Here is a 23,466-nt window from a genome sequence, read left to right as displayed (position 1 = left end):
CACTTGTCAAGTAACCCAGACCTGTCACAGGTTCCACCATCTTGAAAAAAATCCGCCTGTCCTCCAGCAGTCCCCAGCCCCCGGCTGCACGTTTCTTCACTGCCTTTTGTACTTTGACCAGTTCTGAGATGTCCTGCACATCCTGTTCTCAGGCGGACTGCTTTCACGCAGTAAGGTGTATTTAGGTTTTCCTCCGTATCTTTTCTCGGCCGAGATTCAAGTCGGCCTAGTTCTAAGTATTGTTCTGTTGTCTGCATGTATCCCAGCTTATCTAGTCAGTCACCTCTCTGTTGCCCTAAGGCTTTGGCCCTTATAAGTAGAGTTCTGTAGGTGTCCCTGCGTGCACCTGTGGGCGCACAGCTGGTTGACTCCTCTAGCATGACTGGTTGCGTTGTCATGGAAAGATTTTTTTTTTCTCATTGCTTCTATTTTAATTACTATTTTTACTTTTTTTTTTAATAATCTTACTTAGTTGATTAGGGTACAAAGGGTCAAGGGCTACAGGAAAGTGGGTAATACCACTGTTTCCACACTAATATCATCCCTTTTTTCCCCTGTATCTGGGGTCAGGGGAGAAACAAAGGGAAAAGCCCCACCCATCCTCCCACCCATCCCAGGTCCCTGATGTGAGGCACGCTCTGAGGGTCCTGCTCAAGCAGTTTTGATAGTTCAACAGTTCTGAATTGCTGCCAATCTCACTGTTCCAATCGCAATAAAATCTATTTAGAATCCACTGGCTGACATAGTCTCTTCATGGTTGGGGTTCTGAGATCAGCAGTTCGGTTGGAGGGATTTCCAAAGAAACTTCATCTGAGATGATCCCAAACCTGATTCTTGTGTGAGTTTGCCAGTACAGGGTCTGGCACCATCCATCACCCCAATCAGCTTATGCACATACTGATTGTTGCAGTTGCTGGGTCAGTTCTGTTTCCAGCCCTGTCTTCCACGCGAACCAGTGGGTGTTGTAGTCCAGCTCAATCCTACCCACTTCATACTCGGTCCTCACACAAACCAGTGGGAGCTGCAGCCTATTTGGGGCAACTCCCCATAACTCCCACCAGGCCTGTCCCCTACCCTGGTTCCCATGCATGCCAATATGTACCTCAATCTTGTTCAGTCTGTCCCACATCCCATTTAGCTCTCGTACATGTCAATGGGCAGTGAAGCCTAGTTCAACCCAACCAACCTACTATCCAGCCCACACAGGTACTGGCAGGTGCCCCTCTGTCCAACCACCCCTGCTCCTATCCTGGTTTTGGTGCTCTCCAGTGGGAGTGGCAACTCATGAGGGAGGTACCCAATAGTGGAAAGGTTTTTAACTGTGGACCCCATCTCCCCACTGGGTAAAGTATTACGGTGATTTTTTTTTCTTAAAAGCAGGATCTGGTTCTGTTTTACAGTGAGTTTGTCCATTTTATCTAAGTTGTTAAACCTCTTCTGATGCAGTTGTCTGTAACATTCCCTTTGCAGTGTCTGTGAGGTCTGTGTTGCTGTCCCGCTTTGTTGCTGCTGGTCAGTTGCATCTCTTTCCTTTTTCCTGATCGGTCTGGTAAATGTTTGCTCATTTTATTGATCTTTTTTCTTTTTTCCTCCTTCTAAGGAGTTTTTGGCTTTGTTTTTGTCTACCTCCTGTCTTTTTTTCTGATCCCTTGAGAAAGGAAAGTTTTTTCTTGCTGACACTGGTTTGATTTAGCTCTCCTTCCTAGGGCCTAACAGTGGAAGATGAGGTCAGTGGATTCATGGCCTTTCTTCATGTCCAGTGTAAGTGTCTTCAAGTGTCCTTCTCAACAGTGCTTTAGCTCCATCCCACACAATGTCTTATTTCGGGTTAATTTTCTTTTGAATTTATTTTTGGCCCACAAATTATTTTAAAATATGTCATTTGGCTTTTAAACATTTGAGGATTTTTTTGCATATAATTGAGGCTTCCTTTTTGAACCCATTTGGTAATCTCTGCCTTTAAATTGAGCGTGTTGGCTGTTTATATATATATTTTTTTAAAGATTTATTTTTATTACAAAGTCAGATATACAGAGAGGAGGAGAGACAGAGAGGAAGATCTTCCGTCCAATGATTCACTCCCCAAGTGAGCCGCAATGGGCCAGTGTGCGCCGATCCAAAGCCAGGAACCAGGTACCTCTTCCAGGTCTCCCATGCAGGTGCAGTGTCCCAGTGCATTGGGCCGTCCTCAACTGCTTTCCCAGGCCACAAGCAGGGAGCTGGATGGGAAGTGGAGCTGCCAGGATTAGAACCGGCGCCCATATGGAATCCCGGGGCGTTCAAGGCGAGGACTTTAGCTGCTAGGCCACGCCTCCGGGCCCCGGCTGTTTATATTTAATATGATTGATTTCTCCCTTTTTGCCCTCTGAAATCTTCTTTATTAATCAAGCTTTTTTTTTCCAGGATTGCACTTTATCTCCCTTATTAGCTCACTAGTTGTATTTTTTCCCTCTTTTAGCAATTGCTACAGGATACTTCAAAAAGTTCATGTGAAAATGAAGGTAAAGGATGTTTATTTGGGTGTCAAATTTTTTTTTAAAGATTTATTCATTTTATTACAGCCAGATATACAGAGAGGAGGAGAGAGATAGAGAGGAAGATCTTCCGTCCGATGATTCACTCCCCAAGTGAGCCGCAACGGGACCGATGCGCGCCGATCTGAAGCCGGGAACCTGGAACCTCTTCTGGGTCTTCCACACTGGTGCAGGGTCCCAATGCATTGGGCCGTCCTCAACTGCTTTCCCAGGCCACAAGCAGGGAGCTGGATGGGAAGTGGGGCTGCCGGGATTAGAACCGGCGCCCATATGGGATCCCGGGGCTTTCAAGGCGAGGACTCTAGCCACTAGGCCATGCCGCCGGGCCCTGGGTGTCAAATTTTTGGAATTTGTACTCACAAAGTGTGTTCAAAAAGTTCACCCTGAAAATGTGTATCAAAAAACTTACATAGATTTCTTTTTTTAAATAGTTGTCTTTTTAAAAAAGATTTTGTTTATTGTTATTGGAAACACAGATTTACAGAAAGAGGGAGAGACAAAGAGAAAGATCTGCTGTCACTGGTTCACTCCCCAAGTGGCTGTAATGACCTGAGCCAAGCCTATCTGAGCCGACCTGAAGCCAGGAGCCTCTCCTGGGTCTCCCCCGTGGGTGCAGGGTCCCAAGGCTTTGGGCCATCCTATGCTGCTTTCCCAGGCCAAAGGCAGGGAGCTGGATGGGGAGTGGAGCACAAACTGACACCCATATGAGATCCAGTACATATAGGCGAGGATTTAGCCACTAGGCTATTGTGCAAGTCCCTGTACATGGATTTTAAAAATGTACGGAACCGAAATCAAGCTAATTTTAAAATTCCATCTATGAAGAACCCTTTGCATCTTTTACAGTCTACTTTCAAGGAATACTATACCATTTCAGAAGCGGCCTAGTGACTAAGTCACTGATTGAATTGTCCTGTCCTGTATCAGAGTGATTGGGTTTGAGTCTCAGCTCTGCCTCTGAGTCCCACTTCTGGCTGGTGTGCACCCCAAAAGGCAGCAAGTGAGGGCTCCAGGGTTTGAGTCCCTGACACCCCCATGGTGGACCAGCTTTGGCTTGGTGCACCCCAGCATTTAGGAAGTAGACTGACAGATGGGAACTCTGTCCATTTGTCTCTCTCTGCCTCTCAAAAAATAAATTAAGAAGTAGATGCAGATACATAGCTTTTATGTATACTGTAAGAAATTGATGAAATGGGAGCATGCCCTAGAGGTGAAGACATGGTGAAGGTATCTGTGTTCCGTGTTGGCGTACAGGGCTTTGGTGCTGGCTCAGTCTCCTACTAGTGCAGACCCCGGGAGGCAGCAGTGGAAACTCACGTGATTGGATTCCTGTGACCCCTGTGCAAGACCCAGCTTGAGGTCCTCTCTGCTTGGTGTAGGCATTTGGGGAGCAAATAGGCTGATCCTACTTCTGATGGTGTCTCTGTTTTTCAGGATTGTGTCTTCTCTGTCTCTCTCTGTGTCTCTGTCTCTCTGTGTCTCTGTCTCTCTCTGTCTGCATTGGCAGGAAACTGGCACATTAGTGTGGAACATAACCATTAGCCCATTGCCTGCCTTAAAGAGATGTTTTAACATGCATATAGGAAAGTGCCACCCTGGTTCCCAGATGTGACTACTGTTCTGACCTCTGTCACCACAGATGGTTTTATCCGTCTGTCTGTCTGTCTTTCTTTCTTTCTTTTTATTTCATTCTATGACACAGTTTCATAGGCTCTGGGATTCCCCCCAACCCCTCCCCATACCCTCCCCCCATGTTGGGTTCCTCCACATTGTTGCAGTAGTACAGTTCAAATCCAGTCATGATTCCTTCATTGTGAGCATCTACCATGCATACAGTCCAGCATCTTATTGTCCAGATAAATTCAGCAGTTTTCTTGGGAGACCATCCCTGGTCTGAAAGTAGAGCTGGTGGTTTTATCTGTTTTTAAACTTTATATGTAAATGGAATTGTAAAGTATACACTTCTTGTCATCAAGTATTCCCTGCTTCCCTGGGACATCCTGTACATGAGATCCATCGTTTCTTTGGGGGATTTTGTCCTTTCCTGCCAGTTCTGGAATGAGTAGCCAACCTTATATTTGTTGGTGTTGATGGGTCTCCGGGTTGTTCCCAGTTTGGGGGCTTTCGGTCATCATGCCAGCACACACCTCTGTTCCAAGTGTCTCTCTCAGGAGATCAGCACTCATTTCCCTTGGGTGGCCTTGCGGGGGTAAAGGTGTACATGGGTCCGGTTTCCTCCCAACTCTTCTCAGGAGGGGCTGTGCCAAGTGCAGCCCTGTGAGCAGTGAGTGGATGTCCTGGTTTTCGCGTGGCTTTTCCGGCACTTGATGTTGCCAGCAAGCGAAACGGCGGGGAGCCGAATGCTCACCTCCGCACCCATCCCTCTCCTTCCTGGAGTCCTGGGCACTCAGGTCCTGGCTGCTTGGGTCACTCTGCTGTCTTTAAACAGTCACCATTTTGTTATCCAATCTCAGTAGCTACTCTAATACCAGTTCCTTTGTCACAGAATCAGAATTCTCTTCTATTTTGAAGACTGTCCTCTGTGTAAGCACTTTGTTTTTCTTCACTTCTATGAAGGCGTCCTTGTGTCCCGAAAAGGCGTGGGGTGGCCCGAGCTGCTGTCCCGCGCTGCCTAGGCAGTCACGGTTCTCAGCGTGTTATGGCATGATGTCTCGCACTAGTGTCTAGGGGAGTTTTTCTCAGAAGGGACTGATGAAAGCACACTTAGCTTGGGATTTCAGACATCTGTTTGCATTTACGTTGATCCAGCTTAAGGCTGACAATGTCAAGTGAAAACGGCGTGGTGAGACTCACACGGCCAGATGCTTCTGCTGCAGTTGCTAGGATTCTTGTCCCTGGTTCTGTGACACCTGCCAGGAGGCAGGCAAGAGAGCCCCTTCCTGAACAAAGTGGGGGACCGCATGTGGGAGCAGAAAGGTCTCCCCAGCATCCTTAGGCCCCCATCCCTACTGCTTGTTGCATCGCCACACGGAGGACGTCACTCTGCCAGGAGACAACTGGCCATGGCAAGCTGGGTTGTGGCTCAGAGGAGAGTAAGGGGGTGAAAGAAATCCCTGGTTCCAGTGATGCCGTTTCCAGAATGTCCTGCTTCCCAGCCTGTGCCGTGAAGCAGGTGCGGGATCAACTCAGCCAGTAGCTGTGTCCTTTGTCCTGAAACTCACTGCATGAACCGCGTACTGGCACCTGCAGTACAAGGCACCAGCCACATCTAGGAGTTCCTCTCTCTTTCATACCCCTTTGGGAACTCTCAAAGCCCATGACAGGAGGCTGAGGGCTTCTTCTGCTGAGCTCTGGATAGCCGGCCGGGAAGAACATCAAGATGCGTGCTCTCTGCACAGTGGCAGCATCTGTTTTGTCTGGCTGTACTTCTACTTTCACGGCTTTACCACGGCATGGTGGCCCATGTGCCGCTGTGTGGCTGGGCTCTTTGTGCCAGTGCACAGGGATGGCAGAGATGGTGGTGGGCCTGGGCACATGCGGTCAGAGCCAGTCCGCCAATCAGGACCTCCTCAGGACGTTCCATGATGAAATGGAGCAGAACGTAGAGCGGCTCCGGCCATATGGGAGCTTGCTGATGGCTGCTCGGCATGGACCAGACCCAACGTACCGGCCACCTTGGACTTCAGACTAAAGCACCACCTTTTTTTTTCCTCCTTTGAAAGGAAAGAAAAACCCACAAAACAGAGAAAGAGGAATTCATTCATGACTTGGCTTATATAGCAGCTGTTTTTGGCCATGGGTATAAAGTAGACATCAATTGCCCGTTACAGAAATTGCTGGAAAAGGGGCCTTTCTGGCCTTGCTGTCCCATGGCAGGGGGAAGCTGGGGAGACCCAGGCCGTGACCGTGTCCTGCTGTAGAAGTGTGGGTGTGGCTCAGGAGGGATGTGGCCAGGCCACGGTGGCAGTGGCAGTGCAAACCTGAGGCCCTGTCCTCGCTGGAAGCTGCTGCTAACGTGTGTCTGAATCTGTCGAATGAGATCAGGGGAGAAGCTTGGCATCCTATGGTTAACACTTCCAGGAGAATCCCCGTAGTGAAAGAGACCTTGACCTGTGACTGAGACCAGAGAGGCCCAGGGGGTGTTGCTCCTGCTAGAAGCCCATGGGGCATAAATTCCTTTTTATCTTTTTAAAAATGTGTATTCTAAAGGCAGAGAAAGTGTGCCTCAATCATGGGTTCACTTCCCAGATGGCTGCAATGGCTTGGGCTGAGCCAAGCCAAAGCCAGGAGTCAGGAACTGCATCCCATTCTCCCACAAGGGCAGTAGGGCCCCAGGGACTTGGGTCCTCTGCCCCTGCTTTCCCATGAATATTTTCGAGGGAGTTGAACCAATGCCCACAGGGGATGTCAGTGTTGCAGGCAACATCTCTTCATGCTCTGTCGCTACAGTGTATGGGTCATGTGGCAGGAGGAGAGGGAGTGCCTCAGGCAGAGGGAGTTGTGGCCACGGGCCTCCAGAGCACCTGCTCTTTCCTGTGGGCGTCAGTAGTGGCAGTTTGGAGCTCCTTGCTTTCCCTCTGGGAGACTGGCGTTCGGACATTAGTTGGTGGGCCACTTTGTTGGCTTTGCTGTCCGACGAGGAGACTGAAGCAGAGATGGGTAAATCAGCCTGCCCGCTGTCCCAGGCCCCTTCCACACGGAGTCCAGTGCAGGCCCCGGTCAAACCCTGCAATGGGAACCACCTTTCATGCTAGGTCTTTTTTTTTTCTCTATTCATTTATTCATTAATTACAGTGTATTACATGACACAATTTCATAGGTACTGGGATTCTCCCCCCTTCACCCCAAACCCCTCCCCCATGGTGAGTTCCTTCACCTTGATGCATAACCACAGTTCAAGTTCCGTTGAGATTCCCTAATTAAAAGCTCACACCATACAGAGTCCAGCATCCCACTTGTCCAGTCAAGTTCAACGGTCTCTTAGGGAGGCCCTCTCAGGTTTGAGGGCAGAGCCAGCAGAGCGTCACCTCGATCAATTAGAAGCTCCAACATATCATCAGCAACAGTCCAGGTACGATGAGGCTGGTGCAGAGTCCACTGATTGACATAGTCCATCTTAGAGTTTCCCCTTTCCAGTTTTCCGCTGCAAACATATAGCTGAGGTGGTTGATTGATCTACTCCATCTTCTATCTTTTCTTGGTTAATGTTTTGATTCCTCCATTTTGTTCAGGGGAATCCCCAAAGAAATTTTGAGGTGTTCCCAGTCCAGGCTCCTACATGTACTACTAGTAAGCACAGTGCCCGCCACAGTCCATCACTCTGATCAGCTGGTGGTTGTAATCATGCTAGGTCTTATTGGCAGGTTAGTTCCTTTTGTTTTGCTTTGTGAACCTGGTATTGATTTTTGTACACAAGAGAGAGGGAGGGAAGCACAAAGAAAAGCGTTTTTCATTTACATACAACCTGAAGATAAACTGTGCAGCACCTCTCATTCACCCAGCTCTGGTGGTTGCATTTTCCTTGGGAGAGTGTGTAGCTTTCACTGGATCCCAGAAGGCCCCAGGACCCTGAAGCAGGGACCACATCCAATGTGGCTTTTTTTTTTTTTTTAATAGAAGTCACATATGTACAGAGAGGAGGAGAGACAGAGAGGAGGAGAGAGAGAGAGGAAGATCTTCCATCCGATGGTTCACTCCCTAAGTGACTGCAATGGCTGGAGCTGAGCCAATCTAAAGCCAGGAGCCAGGAGCTTCTTCCAGTTTTCCCACATGGGTGCAGGGTCCCAAGGCTTTGGGCCATCCTCGACTGCTTTCCCAGGTCACAAGCAGGGAGCTGGATGGGAAGTGGAGCTGCCGGGATTAGAACCAGCGTCCATATGGATCCTGGCGCGTCCAAGGCAAGGACTTTAGCCGCTAGGCCACTGCACCGAGTCCCAGTGTGGCTTTTCCCCCTCAACTCTTGGCATGCTGGACACACAATGTCCATTCTGTTAACTTTATTGGCCCAGTAAGAAGGGACTGGGCTTAAAGTATAAGGCTCCTTTTGCTGGAAAACTTCCTTTTTCAACACGTCACCTCTTGGGAGCAGGTGTTGGACCCAAAGGCAGGGAGGCAAAGCCGCACACCAGCCCAAAGGTCAGATCCCACAGTCCCTGGGCTGTGATGCCAGGCCCTCGCCTCACCCAGGGAGCTCCCAGCATTCCTTTGTGTCCCTTGGTTCCTTGGGAGCTGAGCTTCCCAAGGCCTCACTGCCCTTCCTCACTCCAAGACCATGAGGTCACACAGTCGGGAAGAGGGGGGCAGTGACTCAGGGCCTGTTTAGTTCCTGCCAACTGGCCAGCTTGACCAAGAGGGAAGTTTGCTGCCAACCTAGGGGGTGTCTTGTGGAAGCCGAAGTGCCTGGCCAGACCCCAGGGCCCCCCCAACCATCCCCGCATCTTTTTCTGTTTCCTTTGACTCCTGATCTGCAAAGAGGGTGCAGGACGCCACCCTAGAGTCCCCATGTCGTATAGTTCCAATTATTTTTACTACCTCCATATGGATTCCAAGTTCATTTACATGTAATTATTTATTGTCTGGTAGATGTGTTTGTGTGTATGGGAATCAAATTCAAACCATTCAAAATGACTGGCTAGATTTGAGTCCTGTGATGGAATGCTGAGGTTGGGGGTGTGTGTCAGTTCCCACGAAAGAGGTGGGTAGGTGCCCCCACTTCCTGAGACACACCAAGAGTGCAGAGCCAGCGTCCTCATGTGCCACTTGCATCTTGGGAACTATGGCTGCTCTGTGTGGTGCCTCCTGCCGTGTGTTGTGCAGTTTTGTGAGCATGGCTAAGAAGGTGGCAGCAGGGCCAGGGGTGGGGGAACGGGGTGGGCTGCAGAGGGTCCGAGCATGTCTCAGCACCTGCCGCCTGGGGCGTCCTCATTTCCCGTGGCTCAGATCCCATGTGGGGACACCCTGTGTGGGCCAACCCTGAGGAAGTGAGCTTCACACCAGCTCTTGGGGTGTGAGAAAGACACCCTTATATGGGAGCTCCAGCAGGGTTTCAGTGCCTCCACCTGTGGGCCCTGATGTGCCGACTCCCTGTGGTTGCTGGCGGCCCCCTGGTGGGACCCAGGTGGCCATCTGGGTGCCAGGGAGGCTCCCTCAGACCTCCTCGGGGGTGGAAGGAAGCCCAGAGCCACCACACAGTCTCTTCCTCCTAGGTGGCCATCGGTGGCATAGCTGGCAATGAGGGGTTGGCCCTGGTGGCTGGGATGTGTGTGTGTATGTCCCAGACCAAAGACTGGAGGGAGGCTCCCTCTAGACTCTCAGAATTCAGTGGGTGCCTCAGGTAAATGGCACGTCCGACTAGGGAACTTGCTGTGGAAATCCTCCGTTCATATCTGGCCAGTATTTAAAAAGTCATTCTGGTAACTTCCCGCTGGGTTTGCATCTGTTTTCAATCGAGACAGTGAGGCCCACTCTCCCTCCCACCCCAAGATGTTTAATAAATAAATGCTTTTTAATAGGATTTTGCATGCAAAGATCTGGGCCGAATGTTGGAGCACGGACATGGGTTTGTGACATGGAGTGGAAGGGTAACGGGGGCGGTTGCTACCGTTGCCCAGCCTGGCTCCTGCCAGCGGACCTGGCAGCCCCTGCTGCCTGTAAATACTTGGGGTTGCCTCACTGGCAGGCAGCAAAAGCGGAGAGAAGCTAGATGGCCTCTGGATCCATAAATGCAAGTCCCAGACGCACCCCTAAATCTCGCATGTTTGCTTGGTCGTCACAAATAGCCCGCGTTGTTTGCCCTCTGACTAGACAGATGGGCGGGTGGGCAAGTCAGGTGGGCGGGCCCAGACTCTGGGAAGTGAGAGTTTAAAGTGGAGTTTCTAATTTATGGCTGGAGATTGTTTCTGTGTCCCGAGGGTAGGTATTGAGAGCTGGAATCATAAGATTCAGCCTGACTTTGCCTTGGGTGGAAAATCTGAGCATCTTGAATAAAACCCACTCATGAAGTAGCTATGATGTCTTGTTGGGTTTCTCTGTTTGCCTTTTCCATTCTCTACACTGTGGGAAGACCCACTGGGGCGATGGAAAGCCCCTTGAAACGGGGTGCCCAGACCTTCCCCCATGTAGGCACTCCACCCACTCTGCAGTGGGCAGCTCATTTCCTGGCTGCCCTGGCCCTCCAGTTGGAACTGGAGCCCTCAGAGGCCCTGGGCTGAGGCCAACCCCCACCAAAGCCTCCGAGGGTACTTTTCAGACCCCACGTGACCCCGCAAGGCACCTGCAAGGCTACAGAAACTCCAAGACGCCTGTGCGTCTGACATGGGCCTAGGCAGAGCGGCACCAAGGGTCACTGGCTGAGGGATGTGATGAAGTCTGGGAGGGGAGCTAGTACCTCCAGCTGGGTGACAGAGAGCAGCCTGTAGGGTCTCTATGGACCCTGTGGCCTGGAGGGTTGGTGTGGGGATGGGACAAGGACAGAGTATGTTCTGAGAACAGCCTCCGCACAGCCTCAGTGCAGTTACTTTGCGAACAAACTAACTGCAGGCAGTGAGACCAGTGCATTGGTTGGTCCTTCTGCAGGCCTCAAGTGCCATGCCCGGTGCACTCAGCTTGGCTCTGTGGGCACCAGCAGGGCAAGGCTGGAGAGCACGGGAGCTGTGCCTGTGTTGGAAAGTGAAGCTGAGTGGACAGCAGAGTCCATGGCCCCACGGCCATGCCTGCTGGGTGTCTTTCCGGGACCCTGCTCTGATATCTATGCCTGCTACGTGACACTAGTCATGGCTGCCTCCTCTCCTATGTTCTCTGTCCCTGGTCAGTCCCTCCTCTGATTTCTGACTGTGTACTGCTGCAGCCCAGCAGGCCTCTCTGCCTGTAATGTCTGCCCCGTCCTACCCTGTTGCTCACCACTGAGCCCAGAATTTCCCGTGGGTTCCCTTGTGTCCTGAGCTCTGTTCCCAGTCTCTAAGCTGGGTATGCAGCCAGTGGAGGACCAGCTGAGCTTTCTTCTGGCCCTCCTTAGGCCTTCTGTGTTTCTCTTACCCTGGCCTCTTCCCAGGTCCTCCAGGCACATGTGCTTCCGCAGTCTGCCTTGTGGGCCCACCTCGTGTGCTCGCCTCCCTCCGCTCTGACCACACTCTGTGCTTGTCCTGTACATGTGGTAGCAGACATCACCAGGGCTCTGTCCTGTCTCATAGTAGCTGCTGTAACCAGTGGGGAGACTGGGCACAGAGTGGAGGAGCTGAAAAGGTGGGCGCCAGGTTGGGAATGAAGCCGCAGTCTCACTCACTGCTGCCTTACAAACCCCACTTTCTGGTCACTGAGGGCAGCAGCTGTGGGCCTAGGCATGCTTCCCCCTAAGGTTCCCCAGGCAGATCCAGATGTCTGGAAGGCTGGTGTTTCCTCTCATGTTTCTGAATGAGCTGGCCCGCCTGTGGCCAGCCTCCAGCAGTGTGCGTGTTGGTGGAATGTTCTGCCGTGTGGCAGGTGCTACGGGGTGTCAGAAGTCTGCGTTGTCTGTGGGAGTCCCGCTCTGTGCAGGGCCTCCGGGCTGCTTGTGAGCAAATAGGTTGTTGACCTTGGGGCGGGTGGGGAGATGGAAGGTCACCGTGCTGCAGTGTGGCTGAAACCATCCTACAGCTCCTCCTCCAGTCGGCCCCATTCCTGTGGAAGTCTGGCCATGGCTGGGAGGAGCCCACTCCAGCCCTTTACCTGGAGTTGCCTTGTACGGTGAAGTCGGCTCTCCTGTCCAGTTACACTCATTTGTCCCTTACTCACCTTCCTGAGACCTCTCTATATTATACTAGCAAGCTCTGGGATCTGCCATTAACAGTCACCAAGATGAGCCAACACAAAGGACTGCCGCGCTGGGAGTCCCGGGCACGTATCGACCATGCACTGCATGTGGCTCTTGTCCCTTCTTGCTCTCCTATTCCTTTGTGACCCCTGTAGTGTCCACTCTGTGGATGCTGTGCCATCCACAACCATGCAGGTGGCAGTGCCCAGACGAAGCAGCTGGTATGTGCTGTCCACTTTATGGATGCTGTGCCGTCCACAGCCGTCCAGGTGGAGTTCCTAGGTGGAGAGGCTGCTCTTTGGAGTGGGCAGACCCAAGCTTGAGTCTGCCTTTCTTTGTTGCTTCTTTGCCCGGTGGCCTCAGGAAACCACTCACCCTCTCTGAGTCTCCATTTTACTTGTGTGTAAGCTGGGGGCAGTAAACAGGTGCCGTTGTTGTGCGACCGAGGGGCAGGACTAAGAAAGCCCTCTCAGCCAGTGCTGGGCACAGAGTGAGTGAGCTGCCAGCGGCTCCATTTACTGCGTCATTATTCTCAGCCTGAAAATAAGATTGAGCTTATGGAAGGACCCTGATCCTCGCCCCCGAGGCATGGCCTGTGAGTGGCTTTCTCAGTGTGGCTGTGCTGACTTCTCTTCAATTAAGTCATACTTTTTTTTTTTAAATTAATTAATTTATTTCAAAGTGTTAGCAAGAAGGAGGGAGAGATCGTCCATCTGCTGGTTCATTCCCCAAATGACCACAGTGGCAAACACCGGACCAGGCCAAAGCAAGAAGCCAGGGGCTTTGTCTGGGTCTCCCATGTGGGTGCCAGGGGCCCATGTACTTGGGTCATTTTCTGTTGATTTCCCAGACGCATTAGTAGAGAGCTGGTTTGGAAGTGGAGCAGCCAAACTTGAAACTGGTGCCTGTATGGGGTGGCAGCGTCACAGGAGGCAACTTTACTCGTGATGCCATGGTGTCAGCCTCTTTCCATGAAGAGGGAGGTCTGCCCTTTCCATGTTGGTGTCTAAATTAGTGTGGCTGCTGAGCCCTTGGAACGTGGCTTTGTACAAATCAAGATGTTTTGTGCATTTGAGACAAACATAATTTCAAAGCTAACAGTACAAAGAAAACCAATGTGTTGTCTTTTACAGTGATTTCATGTTGACAAGATACTATTTTAGATATATTGAGTTAAAAGTGTTCAGTTCAACTTTATCCATTGCTTGTTTCTTTTTTTTTTAAAAGATTTATTTTTTATTACAAAGTCAGATATATAGAGAGGAGGAGAGACAGAGAGGAAGATCTTCCATCCAATGATTCACCCCCCAAGTGACCGAAACTGCTGGCGCTGCGGCGATCCGAAGCCGGGAACCAGGAACCTCTTTCAGGTCTTTCACACGGGTGCAGGGTCCCAAAGCTTTGGGCCGTCCTCGACTGCTTTCCCAGGCCACAAGCAGGGAGCTGGATGGGAAGTAGAGCTGCTGGGATTAGAACCGGTGCCCATATGGGATCCTGGCTTGTCCAAGGCGAGGACTTTAGCCACTAGGCCATGCCGCCGGGCCTTGCTTGTTTCTTTTTATTGGTGTTGCTATTAGAATGTTTAGAGTCTGCACCTCACATCGTGTTTCTGTGGGATGCATCTCGGAGGTGCTCTTCAGCTTGCTGGATGGCCACTCTCTTTAAAATTTCAGGTGAATGTTCTCTTTTCAGTCGTCCTTGAGAGGGTCATGCCATTTTTTTTTCTCTTCTGAATCACGGATGTGCTGGTTTGCGTACCAGTGTTAGCTGACCACTTGGATTTCTCAGACAAACCCGGGAGCCTTGGAGATCCCTCCCCTCACACGGCCACTCGGGATGAATTATTTGAGCATGGAAACCTGAGTTGTTGGAAAGTCTCAGAGAAGCTGCTGCTCAAGCCCCCGTCCCTGCAGCTAGGCTCACTCTCCCTGCTCTCTCTCACGCTCAGCAGGCAGGCAGCAGCCAGTTGGTCATACAGGAAGGCAGTGTGGACGCTGGGTTGGAAGCAGGTGCTTCCAGAAACTTCCTGTTGTGTTTCTACTGCTATTCAGGACAAGCCTGCAATAGGGGAAGATCCAGGTCCAGAAGGACAGAAGGGCTTTTGGCTGCATCCACTGTGAGAGTGAAGACAGTTGTTAGCAATATTCCAGAAATATGGACATCCACCTGAGGGGAGCACGGTGACTGGGAAGGGCCCGGAGGAAGCCCGTGGAGGGGCTTCTGTCACATCCATGGAAGACTCGGTCTCTTCGGTATGAAGAGGGAAGAGGCCATGGGATGGCACATGGTAGGGATGTGGAAAGGACCTGGCAGCTGTTGGCACCGTCTGCAGTCATGTGCGGGAGGTGACCTGAGTGTGACGCTGAGCTCCTGTATCCAGATGGAGTCTGTGTGTGCACACTCCCCCATCAACACAGTATTCCAGTGAGCAGATCTGTTGAAATCCGAATTATCATGGGTGCAAAACCCAGCCCAGCCCAGGTTCTGCATTGCAAGCCAAGAAAGGTGCATTAGTCTTGGAAGGAAATGACATCGGACTCGTTTCAGGTTCAGTTGCTTTGACTAAGCAGGCAGCAGCAGTTACAAACAAGGATATCAGAACATGTTTGGATGGTGTCCATGGCTCTGGAAAAGGAACAGCTCGGCAGGTGGGTGAATTAAGATCTGACCGTTGTCCGGCTACAGAAGCAAGAGCCTGGATTATGTCCTGTGGTATGTTAGTAATGCAATAAAAGATCTATTGACTTGAAACTTCTGAAAAAAAGAAAGATTGAAGGGTGCTGAGCAGTAGACTACCAGGTTTAAATTACAGTGGGAGAATGAGCCCCAAATGAGATGTTGCAAAAAACCAAAGTAAGGAATGAAAAGACCAGCTAGCATTTTCTCTGAAACCTAACTCCAGGGCAGAGCAGCGGGAGAGCCATGTGATGAATTGACCCCAGGCAGTGGCATATATGTGTTCCAGGGACTCTAAAAAGGTGGCGTGGGGCCCACGCACGAGAGTGCAGTTGATGAAGGGCAAAGGCCTTGATAGAATCCCAGGCCGAGTCTGAACTCTGGGGAGAGTGTGGGTCCATGTGGCCACGTGTGTGCCCTGCAGCTGTGTGCGTGGGAGCACCTTCCCCTGCAGCCTCTGTAACACCCGTGGGTATAGGAGCAGCTTCTACACAGCACGGTGAGAGTCCTGGCTCCAGAGACCCACAGCCTTTGGTTCAGTCCTCATTCTCATGTTGATTTGGGGATTTTGAGCAAATTGCCTATTGGCCAAACATCTATGTCTTCATCTGTAAGTGTGGCACTGGCAGCCTGTGTGGCATGAGGCTGTCGTGAGAATCCAGTGAGTGATGCATGAATGTCCACGAAGGGTTGACGTGCCAGGCCCTTGGCCTGTGCTCGGGACGTGTTAGCTGTTACCGCTGCTTCTCTTGTTACGCACACCAAGATGTAAGTGTCCATTTTCCTCAGGTGTTGGCTGTTGGGTAACTTACGTATTCTTCAAGAATTTTTGTGTTGTCCAGGTTTCTGTAATGAATGGGCACCAGATCCGAATCAGAGTCTATTTAAAAAAAAAAAAAAAGAGAAAGAAGAAGGAAAGAGAAAGAAAGAAAAGAAGATTTGGGCCTGACACGGTAGCCTAGCAACTAAATCCTTACCTTGTATGCTCCGAGATCCCATATAGGCACCAGTTCTAATTCCAGCAGCTCTGTTTCCCATCCAGCTCCCTGTATATGGCCTAGGAAATGAGTCAAGGACAGGCCAAAGCCTTGGGACCCTGCACCTCCGTGGGAAACCCAAAAGAGGTTCCAGGCTCCTGGCTTCAGGTTGGCTCAGCTCCAGCTGTTGTGATCACTTGGAGAATAAATCAATGGATGGAAGATCTTCTTCTCTGTGTCTGTATATCTGATTTTCCAATAAAAATTAAAAAAAAAATCTTTTCTAAAAAGATGATTATATTATTTGAAAGGCAGAGTTACGGAGAAAAACCTTCCCTTTGCTGGTTCATTTCCCCAGATTCATACAGTGGCCAGAATAGAACTGGTTCAAAGCCAGGAGCTTGAAACTTCTGCATCTCCCACAGGAGAGTAAGGACCCAAGCATTTGGGCCTTCCTTCGCTGCTGTCCTAGGTGTGTTAGCAGGGAGCTGGATCAGAAATGGAGCTGCTGGGACTTGAACTGGTTTGTGCGTATATGGATGCTGGATTGCAGGTGACAGCTTAACCCTCTGGGTCACAATGCCAGCTCCTAAAATACATGTTGCTAAAAATAAAGCATCTTGCTGCACTTGCAAAAAAAAAAAAACAAAAAAAAACACCACATTTTCCCAGAATATGGAAGTGTCGTCCCCAGGGCAAGAGTGGAGATGAACTGCTGCTCAGCTCTGTTGATTAGGGCCTCTCTCTCTCTCTGCCCCAGGCCAAGGTTGCCCTTGGCTGTGGCACTGCACAGTGCTCAGGCTGGAGGGGGATGTGTTGGGAAAGTTGCATCATCTTCATGACCCTGACCCCAGCACCTGTTCAGCAGAGCTGAGGTGGTTGTGGATGAGCTGCTGTTTTAGACTCTCCCACACCCGCTAAGAGGAGAGTGCATTGTCTCTGCTTCCCCACTGTGCCGCAGACACACCCGCTTGCCCCCACCACTCCGGGGGCTCTTTGTCCCCACTGATCACGTCTTCCACCCTGGTGGCACACAGGTCTCTCTTCCGCCCAGCTGGCCATAATGTCTATTCCCCAGAGAGGTAGGCGCACTCATGGCTCTGTGAAAACTGCCTGTTATTTGTCAGCTGGTGAGGGACTTCATAAAACCTGGGTATATTTTGTAGTATATATGCAGCTGATCACATTTAATTTTAGAGAGTTTATGACATGTAATACATCATCTACTAAGTCTTTCTCCAAGTCGCCCCTTCTGTGTGGAAGAGCTGAGAAGGGCAACCTTAAGCCCTCACCCAGTCGCCTCCCTGATGGTGAGTGTGCACCATTAGATGGAAGATTTATTTCTCTTTGTCTCCCCCTCTTTCACTGTCATTGTGCCCTTCAAATAAGTAAAAAAGGGTCCAGCTTGATGATTCAGTGGCTAAATCCTTGCCTTGAACGCATTAGGATCCCATATGGGCACTGGTTTGTGTCCTGGCTGCTCCACTTTCCCTCCAACTCCCTGCTTGTGGCCTGGAAAAGCAGCAGAAGACGGCCCAAAGCCTTGGGACCCTACACTCACATGGAAGACCCGGAGGAGGCTCCTGGCTTCTGGCTTTGAATCAGCTGAGCTCTGGCTGTTGCAGCCACTTAGGGAGTGAGTCAGCGGGGAAAGATCTTTCTGTTTCTCCTTCTCTGTATAGATCTGTTTTTCAATAAACAAGTAGAAGTGCCTTCGTTTCAGTGTTTGGTTATTCCTGGGGTTTGTAATTGCCTTTTCTCACCGTTGACTCCATGGTGTTCTTAACTTTCAGAGAAGGAGAAAGAGACAGAGACAGAGATCTTCTATCCACTGGTTCACACCCAAATGCCCACAACAGCTAGGGCTGGGCTGTCCCAAAGCTGGGAGTCAGGAACTGCATTTGGGTTTCTCACATGGGTGGCAAAAGCCTCAAGTACTTGAGCCATGAAGCTCTGTACCCCCAGGGTGTGCATGAACAGGAATCTGGAATCGGAAGCCGGACCGGGACCCATCCCAGGCACTGTGGTGTACTGGGCATCACGCACAGCGTTTTAACTGCTGCACCCAACACATGCCCTTCTGATGTTTTCAACATTTTTATTACACTTTTCTTCCTTTTTTAAAAATAGATACATTTATTTATTTGTAAGGCAGGACAAGGGCAAGGGAGAGACAGACAGAATATACGCTAGCTCACTCTCCAGTTGGCCCCAGCAGCCAAGTCCGGGCCAGGCTAAAGCCAGGAGTTTCTCTTGGTCTTGCACATGAATGGCAGGGGCCACACAGCCCTTGGACCACCTTCCTGGGCAGGATTAGGGAGCTGAATCTGAACTGGAGCTGGGACTCAAATTGGGGCTCCTGTGTGGGATGCCAACATTGCAGGCGGCCACCCAATCCGCTGCCCCTCAGTGCTGGTCCCGATTGTTTTTTCCATCGTATTCCTACTGGCTTGTGTTTTTCCCAGAGACTTCCCTGCAGGAACCCTTTGTCCTGCTCCACTCCCAGTTGGTCCAGGGTCAGGCACAGCTGCTGTTGTGGGATTTCTTTCCCAGGTCCTTGTGGTTAGACCCAGGCAGTTTTTTTTTTAATTCACTTATTGAGGTTTAATTATATCCAGAAAAAAAATCATCCCCCTTTTCCCCCAGTGAACAGTGTGGTGAATTTTGAAAAAGGTTAGCCTTTAAGTAGCCACCACAACCAAGACAGCTTCTCAGCTACCCCCAAACCTCGCTGCCCCCCGCCGTGGTCCATTTCCCTGCCCTGGCTGTCACGGGTAGCCAGTGACCTCAGGACTGTGCCTGCAGTGTTTTGCTGTTTGGGCTGCCATGGGGATGGAAGCATACAACGGTTTTGTGGCTTCGTTCCCAAGCACATAAAGCCTTTGACGTTCACCTGCGTCGGCCTCTGGTCCTTGCTGAGTAGTGCTTGGTTACTGGGATGATAACCCATGGTTCCTTTATCCCCTCCTAGGGAAAAGAGAACAAAGCCTTCAGAAGGTGCACGTGCAGTGTCTTCCCTTGGTAAACGCCTGCTCACGGGCTGGCTGGGCCTGGGAAAGCATATCCTTATTTCACTACCTGCCAAACCAGCTTCCCAAATGGCAAGAGGCACAGCTGTTGGTGACATCTGGGAGCTCAGGGCTTGGTGGGCCTCACAAGCACCTCCCAAAGCTGCCATTGCCTCCCCATGAAGTGTCTGAATTTTGACCACCTAAAACATTGGGTTCTTTTCTCATGACTAAGTTCTGGCGGTGCTGTGAATTTTGTATGCGAGACTCTATCTCATCAAGCTTTTTTTTTTTTTTTTTTAAGATTTACTTATTTATTTGAAAGTCAAGAGTTTTAGACAGTGGGGAGAAACAGAGTCAGAGAGATCTTCCATGTTCTGGCTCACTCCCCAAATGGCCACAATAGTCAGTGCTGGGTCAGGCCAAACCAGGAGCCTAGGAGCTTCAGCTAGTCTCCCATGTGTGGCAGAGTCCTGAACTCTTGGGTTGTCTTCCCCTGCTTTTCCTAGGCCAGTGGTAGGGAGCTGGTTGCTAAGTGGAATAGCTGGGACACAAACCAGCACCCATGTAGGACACCTGCATTCCAGGCAGCAGCTGGAACCTGATTTGCCACAATGCCGACGCCAGGTGTGTGATTTGCTAAAAAAAAAAACAACAAAAAAACAACTTTTCATTTGCTTTATATATTATATATTGAAACATTATTTTTTTCTTTCCTTTTAAAATTTTCATCTCTGAATTACCTTTCTTTGAAGGCCAAATTCTTATATTGGTGGTGGTCTTTCTTTTGCTGGCTCAGCACCTATGTCCTAGGCACAGTGCCCCGCCCCCCACTTTGTACTGAGTGGCAGGGGCTCAGGCTGGCCCAGGCCTACAGGGTGCAGTCTCCCAAATGCTGTCTGCAAGGGTTGGGAGGGGGGTCTTTATGCTGGGGGTGCCTATGGGAAGTCATTCAGTCCCCATGCTGTATTTTGCCCAGGGTTGGGTACTTTGAGGTGGCATGTGGGGGTGTTGAGATCACGCCCAGCACTCTTACCTGGTCTTTTGTCCTCCATTTCCCATTGTTCTCCATGGTCTGAGCCACACTGCCCTGGGGAGCTCGCCCGGCAGCCTGGCTTCACCATCTCTGCACACCTGACCTAGCTGAGAGCTTTGCGTTTCCGTTTAGCCAAAACCCCCTGCTGTTGCAAGAGACTCAGGGACTGTCTTCAGGTGAGGCAGCGCCTCTCTCCTCCAACGCCGCGTCCCCATCCTACTTGCTGATGAGTTTGTGTTTGACCTCTGAACAGCAGAGGCAGGTGTGTCAGGTGTCATTTGAACATATTACCTTTTTGAATTTAATGTAGCCAGAAGCATAGGTGGTTTGGGGCTTGTCACAGGGACAGGCGATGGACAGAATTAGCTCCTCCCTTTTGACACCCACCATTAATGCTCTCACCTGTTTGATTAGTGGTCTCATTAAACGCTACAGCGGCCAGAGAAGATACTTGAGTGGAACACACTCCAGGAAAGTATCCCTGCAGATCCATGGTGAGTACCTGTTGGTATCCAAGAGAGCCGTAGACGTTCCCTGGGGAGACAGGTGGCAGTGGGGGACTCCTTAAGAGGCCATGAGCAGGATTCCTTGGTTCCGTACTGGAACACATTTGCTCCCCTTAGCCTTCTTGCTGAGGTGCCCCAATGCCGCGCCAGCTTGGGCTCTGGACTCAGGCTAGGTCTGGATCTGAGTTCTAGCACTTCTTGGCTGTGTGACCTTCAGACAAGCAGCAGTCTCTCCGAGATCCTCCAGCCGATGGAGATGATCCTGCAGTCCATCACATTATGCTCGCGGTTCAGTAAAGCCCGACCCGAGAGCGCCTAGCCTGGTGCCCGGCAGCCCCTGCCGTGCATGTCACCCAGCCATCCTCAAGGCTGGATTCTGCAGAGCCCTGGCAGAGGCTTGCATTCATTGCCTGCTTGTGTGGCCAGGAAGGGAATCCACCTGTTCGTCGCCTGCTTTTTCATGTCAGCACTGGGCGTCCCAGCAGTAACGTCTGCTGGTGGTCAGTGCAGTTCCTGCCAGGTGGAAGATGCTCAGTGAGTCCCGCAGCTACCTGCTGCACCCCTGAGCCCTTTCCCCAGGCATCCAAGGCGCACTCTCCTGGGCTGGGTTTTTGGGCCTATGCCTCCGTTCCGTGCTGCCCCCTCTCTCCCTTGAACATTATTTATGTTTAGCAAACACGCAGAAGGTGCACGCAGCAAGTGCTGGGCCCATCAGTCCAGCCCAACACAGGAGGCACTGTTACCAAGGCCATTCCCAGATGGGGATGAGCAGGTCCTGGGTTTAAGTGACCAGACCCTGCAGGGTCTGATGCCTCCACTGCCTTGCCCTGTGAAACCCCTGTGTCCTCGGCTCACATCTGAGACCAGAGCAGCTCCTGTGTTAGACCCAAGAGAGGAAGCTCCTCTAGGGGCTTTGTCACCCCCATGCCCTCACACCTCCACAACAGGAGGGTGTGGACAATGGGTACCCTTGTGACACTGGCTCCTTGTCGGGGACAAGGACTGGAAGTCTTTGAAGGACCTGCCGGTCCCTCTCTGATCTGTCTGTTGTTCACCCTGTCATCAGCCTAAGTCCCCAGATGCCTCCAGCTGGCACTGTCCCCATCGCCCATCCTGTCCCGCTCCACTCTGCCCATGCTGGGCCGCTTTGGCCACACTTTCTTCTGATGAGGACTCATGCGGCAACCTGGCTGTCCCTTCCCCATCAGAGGGTGGACCTGGAGTGGCAGGGGACAGGGAGGGAGGGCCAGGAGGAGGCTGTTGGGAGCATGCTGGGGATGAGGGGCTGCTGCTGGCTGGTGGTGGCAGACACCAAGGCCTGACGGAGCAGCTCCGGTGTGCAGTGCTGTTTTCCAAGTGGACCATGAGAGGAAGCAGCAATCAGAATGAACCACACAAATGGAAAGGCTACATGATCTGGCCACCATGGGTGTCTTCAGGGCGGGCATCTTCTTCCAGGGGCACGGTCAGGGTCAGGCCCTTCTCAGAGCTGACGGCCTTCTGGCCCTGAGAAGCTCCTAGGAAGCCGAAAGCAATGTTGACTTCTGCTGTCAGCCAGGAATGTCCACAGGTTGTGGGGGAGAGAGTAGGACAGACCTGGCCTGGGGCCAGTCAGGGAACTTTTCCATAGACAGTCTTCACAATAAACATTTCTCTCTGCCTGTCAGAGTAGATGTCCAAGCGAATTGCAGATTGTTTTTATAGCTAAGTCATCCGCTCAGACTCTGTGGGTTCCGGGCCTGCCAATGGCAGGGGGCCTGTGTGGGGCGTCCAGGACCGTGTGGTGGGGTGGTGGCTGGACACTTAGTCTGTTAGGACAGAAGCACAGACTGGAGGTGGGTGCGTGACCTCAACCAGGGAGAAATATAAATGTAGAAGATGACCCCTGGGGCAAATGCAGGTGGAGCTTAGAGGAACGTGTTAGAAAAGCCAAGAACAGCTTAATGGGAAAACCCAGAAAGAGGGCCCAGGAAGTGGGGAGACAGCCAGGAGAACGCAGCGTGCAGGGCTCAGGCACCTGTGGGTGTTGGCTCCCTAGTAGGGCAGTTGTGGGTGGAGGAAAGAGTGGCTGCAGGCAGGAGAGGGAGATGAGTTCAGGGGCTCCCCTCATGGACAAGTACAGTGTGTACAGGTGGGGAGACAGGCATGTGTGTGTTGGGAACGGACGTCAGTGTTACTGTCGTCGTCACCGGGAGAGACTCGAGCAGTCACTGGAGATGTGGGGTCAAAACGGCACCAGGAAAGAGGCCGAGGAGACGTGGGAAGGGGGTCCCCGGGTTGAATTGGTCCTGGACACAGGAGGGCCTCCTTCCCGCTAAAGCCAGAGAGAGGGACAGAAGGCAGAGAAATTAGCATTTGGTGGCAAGTGGTTTTCTTTTCACAGCTTCTGTTTTCCCCAGTGGGATCCAACAACATCCACGTGACTGGGGGAGGTGGTGGGGCCAACAAGGGAGTACGCAGGCACCAGGCTCCCTGTGTGACCAACAGCTCAGCCCAGCGCTCAGGGCCTCAGCCAGCCAGCCTGGGTGAGCTGGGGCCCTGAGCAGGGAGAGATGCAGCTTGTCTCTCATTCCCACCTTTGGGGGAAGCTCACAGGCTCCCACAGTAGGGGCAAAACCACAAGGCCACACCAGCCTCAGCCCAAAGCCGCATCTCCCTTCTGTGGTCCATTTTAAGTTAATTATAGTCAGATTGATTCCACGGCATGGCCCTTTAGCAGGCATCAGCGACTGGAAGAGTTCTGTTCTATTACTTCACATTTTCCAATCATGCTCCACATAGATGGAATCTCTTGTAATCCCCGTAAGGCCAGACACAGAAGAAGAACAGCGCCAGGAGGCTGGGCCTGGGGTTTGGTTCACACAGAATGGTCTAGTTTCGCCTGGCATCGTGGGCAAAGCCTTCCAGAACAGAGTTGGGGCAGCTGCACCTTCTTCCCCTCCCCACCCAGAGAAGTTTGCAACTTCACTCATTACGCCCAG

The 23,466-nt window shown here is 51.4% G+C and overlaps 1 protein-coding gene across 9 annotated transcripts in view; it reads left to right on the top strand.

Annotated features, from left to right (window-relative positions):
* Positions 1 to 23,466, top strand: part of RALGPS1 (Ral GEF with PH domain and SH3 binding motif 1) — a 225,108-nt gene that overhangs the window by 57,242 nt on the left and 144,400 nt on the right. The window contains exon 2 of one of the 9 annotated variants that reach the window (XM_058672756.1): positions 2,459 to 2,501. The exons of the other annotated variants lie outside the window; for them this stretch is intronic. Within the exon in view, the coding sequence (XP_058528739.1) occupies positions 2,496 to 2,501 (6 nt within the window). The 5' untranslated portion in view covers positions 2,459 to 2,495. The remainder of the gene's footprint in view (positions 1 to 2,458; positions 2,502 to 23,466) is intronic. 9 annotated transcript variants of the gene reach the window in all.

The sequence above is a fragment of the Ochotona princeps genome, chromosome 14, assembly GCF_030435755.1.
Source record: "Ochotona princeps isolate mOchPri1 chromosome 14, mOchPri1.hap1, whole genome shotgun sequence".
NCBI classification, from domain to species: Eukaryota; Metazoa; Chordata; class Mammalia; order Lagomorpha; family Ochotonidae; genus Ochotona; species Ochotona princeps.
Note: the sequence above shows the minus strand (reverse complement) of the source record. Positions and strands in the feature narration are given on the sequence as shown.